The sequence below is a fragment of the Trypanosoma theileri genome, assembly GCF_002087225.1.
Source record: "Trypanosoma theileri isolate Edinburgh chromosome Unknown TM35_Tth_26_V1, whole genome shotgun sequence".
In the NCBI taxonomy this organism is placed as follows: domain Eukaryota; phylum Euglenozoa; class Kinetoplastea; order Trypanosomatida; family Trypanosomatidae; genus Trypanosoma; species Trypanosoma theileri.
The window spans coordinates 81,793-84,054 of record NW_021639868.1 but is presented as its reverse complement, the minus strand read 5'-3'; the positions used below and the strand labels follow the sequence as shown (position 1 = coordinate 84,054).

The 2,262-nt window shown below is 34.5% G+C and overlaps 1 protein-coding gene across 1 annotated transcript; it reads left to right on the top strand.

Moving 5' to 3' along the window:
• Positions 1-36: 36 nt before the first annotated feature.
• TM35_000261280 (uncharacterized protein) lies at positions 37-2,262 on the top strand (the record flags this gene model as incomplete). Its single annotated transcript, XM_029027865.1, has 1 exon — positions 37-2,262. A coding segment is annotated over one exon (2,226 nt), but the record flags the coding sequence as incomplete, so codon positions are not given.

Here is a 2,262-nt window from a genome sequence, read left to right as displayed (position 1 = left end):
TATAGATAGATAGTCGATGGTATAATGTATACATCTATGCCCATAAAGAAGAATAGTACGAAACCCTGTGCTCATACAGTCCCTATTAACAATACTACTATTGCTGCTGCTACTACTAATACTATTAATACTAATATTACTACTTCTATTGCTGCCCCTACTAATACTATTAATATTCAATCGCAAGGAAGAGTTCACCCATCGCATCGGAATACAACAACGACTGTGAATCCTTCTTATATTGCTGTTCCCATTCGGGCCCGTACATCTCAACATCGACTCTCCGCTCCATTTCCACATCACGCAGAGAAAAGAAATAAAGTGATGGATTGCGTGGAAAAGGAACTCACACGGCAGGCAATACACAATACCCATACTGATAATAATAATAATAATAATAATAATAATAATAATAATAATAATAATGACGAGAAGGAGAAGGAGAAGGAGAAAAAGAATAAAAAGAAGCAACCTGAGGAAAATAATAATAATAATAATAATAATAATAATAATAATATGGAGGAGGGAGGGATAGCATTACGAATACAAGAGAAAGATGAAGAAGAAGAAGAAGAAGATGAACGAATGAAGATATTATTACGGTATAGAGATGCGGCGGAGCGGGTTGTCTACACAGATGCGGGGAATGCCGTTGTGCGGTCTGCGTGGGGTTCCGTAAAGAGTCCAACCAACACAAATCCCACAGTCCCTTCTTTTTCTTCTTTCTCCAATATAAATAACAACAATAACAACAATCATCATTATTATTATCATCATAAGGAAGAGAAGAATAAGAATAAGAAAGAAGAAGAACAACAACATTATCCTCATCCTCCTAAACTCCATAATCTCAATGAGAAGCATCTTATCCCTAATACTATGTATAGTGATAACTTAAGCCCTAACTACTATAATAATAATAATAATCATCATCATATTAATAATAATCATCATATTAATAATAATAATAATAATAATAGGAGATCTCCGCCAGTAACGACAGTTGTGCCTTGGGGTCGACACGACATTCGCCGTACACTGCGATTACCCTTCATTGCACCTCCAAAACACAATAATATTAATAATAATCATAATAATAATACTATTGATATTGATAATACTATTGATAATGATAATAATAATAATATTGATAATAATAATAATGTTAAAGAAAAAGAGGAAGAGGTGAGTGAGCAAACATTAGCGGCAGTGGCGGCGGTGGCGGAAAAACACCGATTGCAGTATTTGGAGGCCCGCAGAGCCATTCGACGGGATGCGAGTCTTGCGTACAGTACGTTGTTTGAGCGCACACTCGCCGGCCTCACACGCGAGCGGGATATTCTGCAGAAAGTAAATGATATCGTCGAGGAGGTGCGGAATGCCGTCACTGAAGAGGAGGAAGAAGAAGAAGAAAAGGAAGAAATGGAAGAAGAAACAGCGGAGAATATTAATATTAATAATAATAATAATAATAATAATAATGATAATAATGATGATAATAATAATAATGATGATAATAATGATGATAATAATAATGATAATGATGATAAGAATGATGATAAGAATGATGATAAGAAGGATGAGAATGTTAATAATAATAGTAGTAATAATAATAATAATAATAATAATAATAATAATAATAATAATAATAATAATAATAATAAAGATAATAAAGATAATAAGATTAAGATTAAGAATGGGCATATCTATACTATTGTACAGGCAGAAGAAGGGGAAGAGGGTGAAGGGCCCCGCACGGTTTATCATCCACTCGTCCCCTCCACAACAGACGGCAGCGGCCTCATATCTACACAAGGAGAAAATACAAATTTAACCAAAACAACAAAAACAACGGTTTATCTTTTACCATCATTGCCCTGTTTATGCCGTCCACACACTCAACAAACATCCTCATCATCATTATTATCTTCATTATCTTTACAAACTCAACGTCAACAACAAGAGGAGTCGGAACTCGCCATGACGAAATCAATATTGCAGGAAAAATTAATGGCTATATTAGACAAAGAGTCCAAAAGCGGCAATACACGAGAGAGAGGAGTGTTGAGTGCAGAGATACCACAAACAACAACAACAACAACAACAGCCGTGTGTGAGGATAATATTAATATTAATAATAATAATAATAATAATAATAATAATAATAATAATGGTATGCTGGAAAAGGGGAGTACACTTCCACTTCTTAATGAAGAGGCATTGAGAGAAGAAAAAGAAAAAATGGAAGCAGCAGCAGCAGCA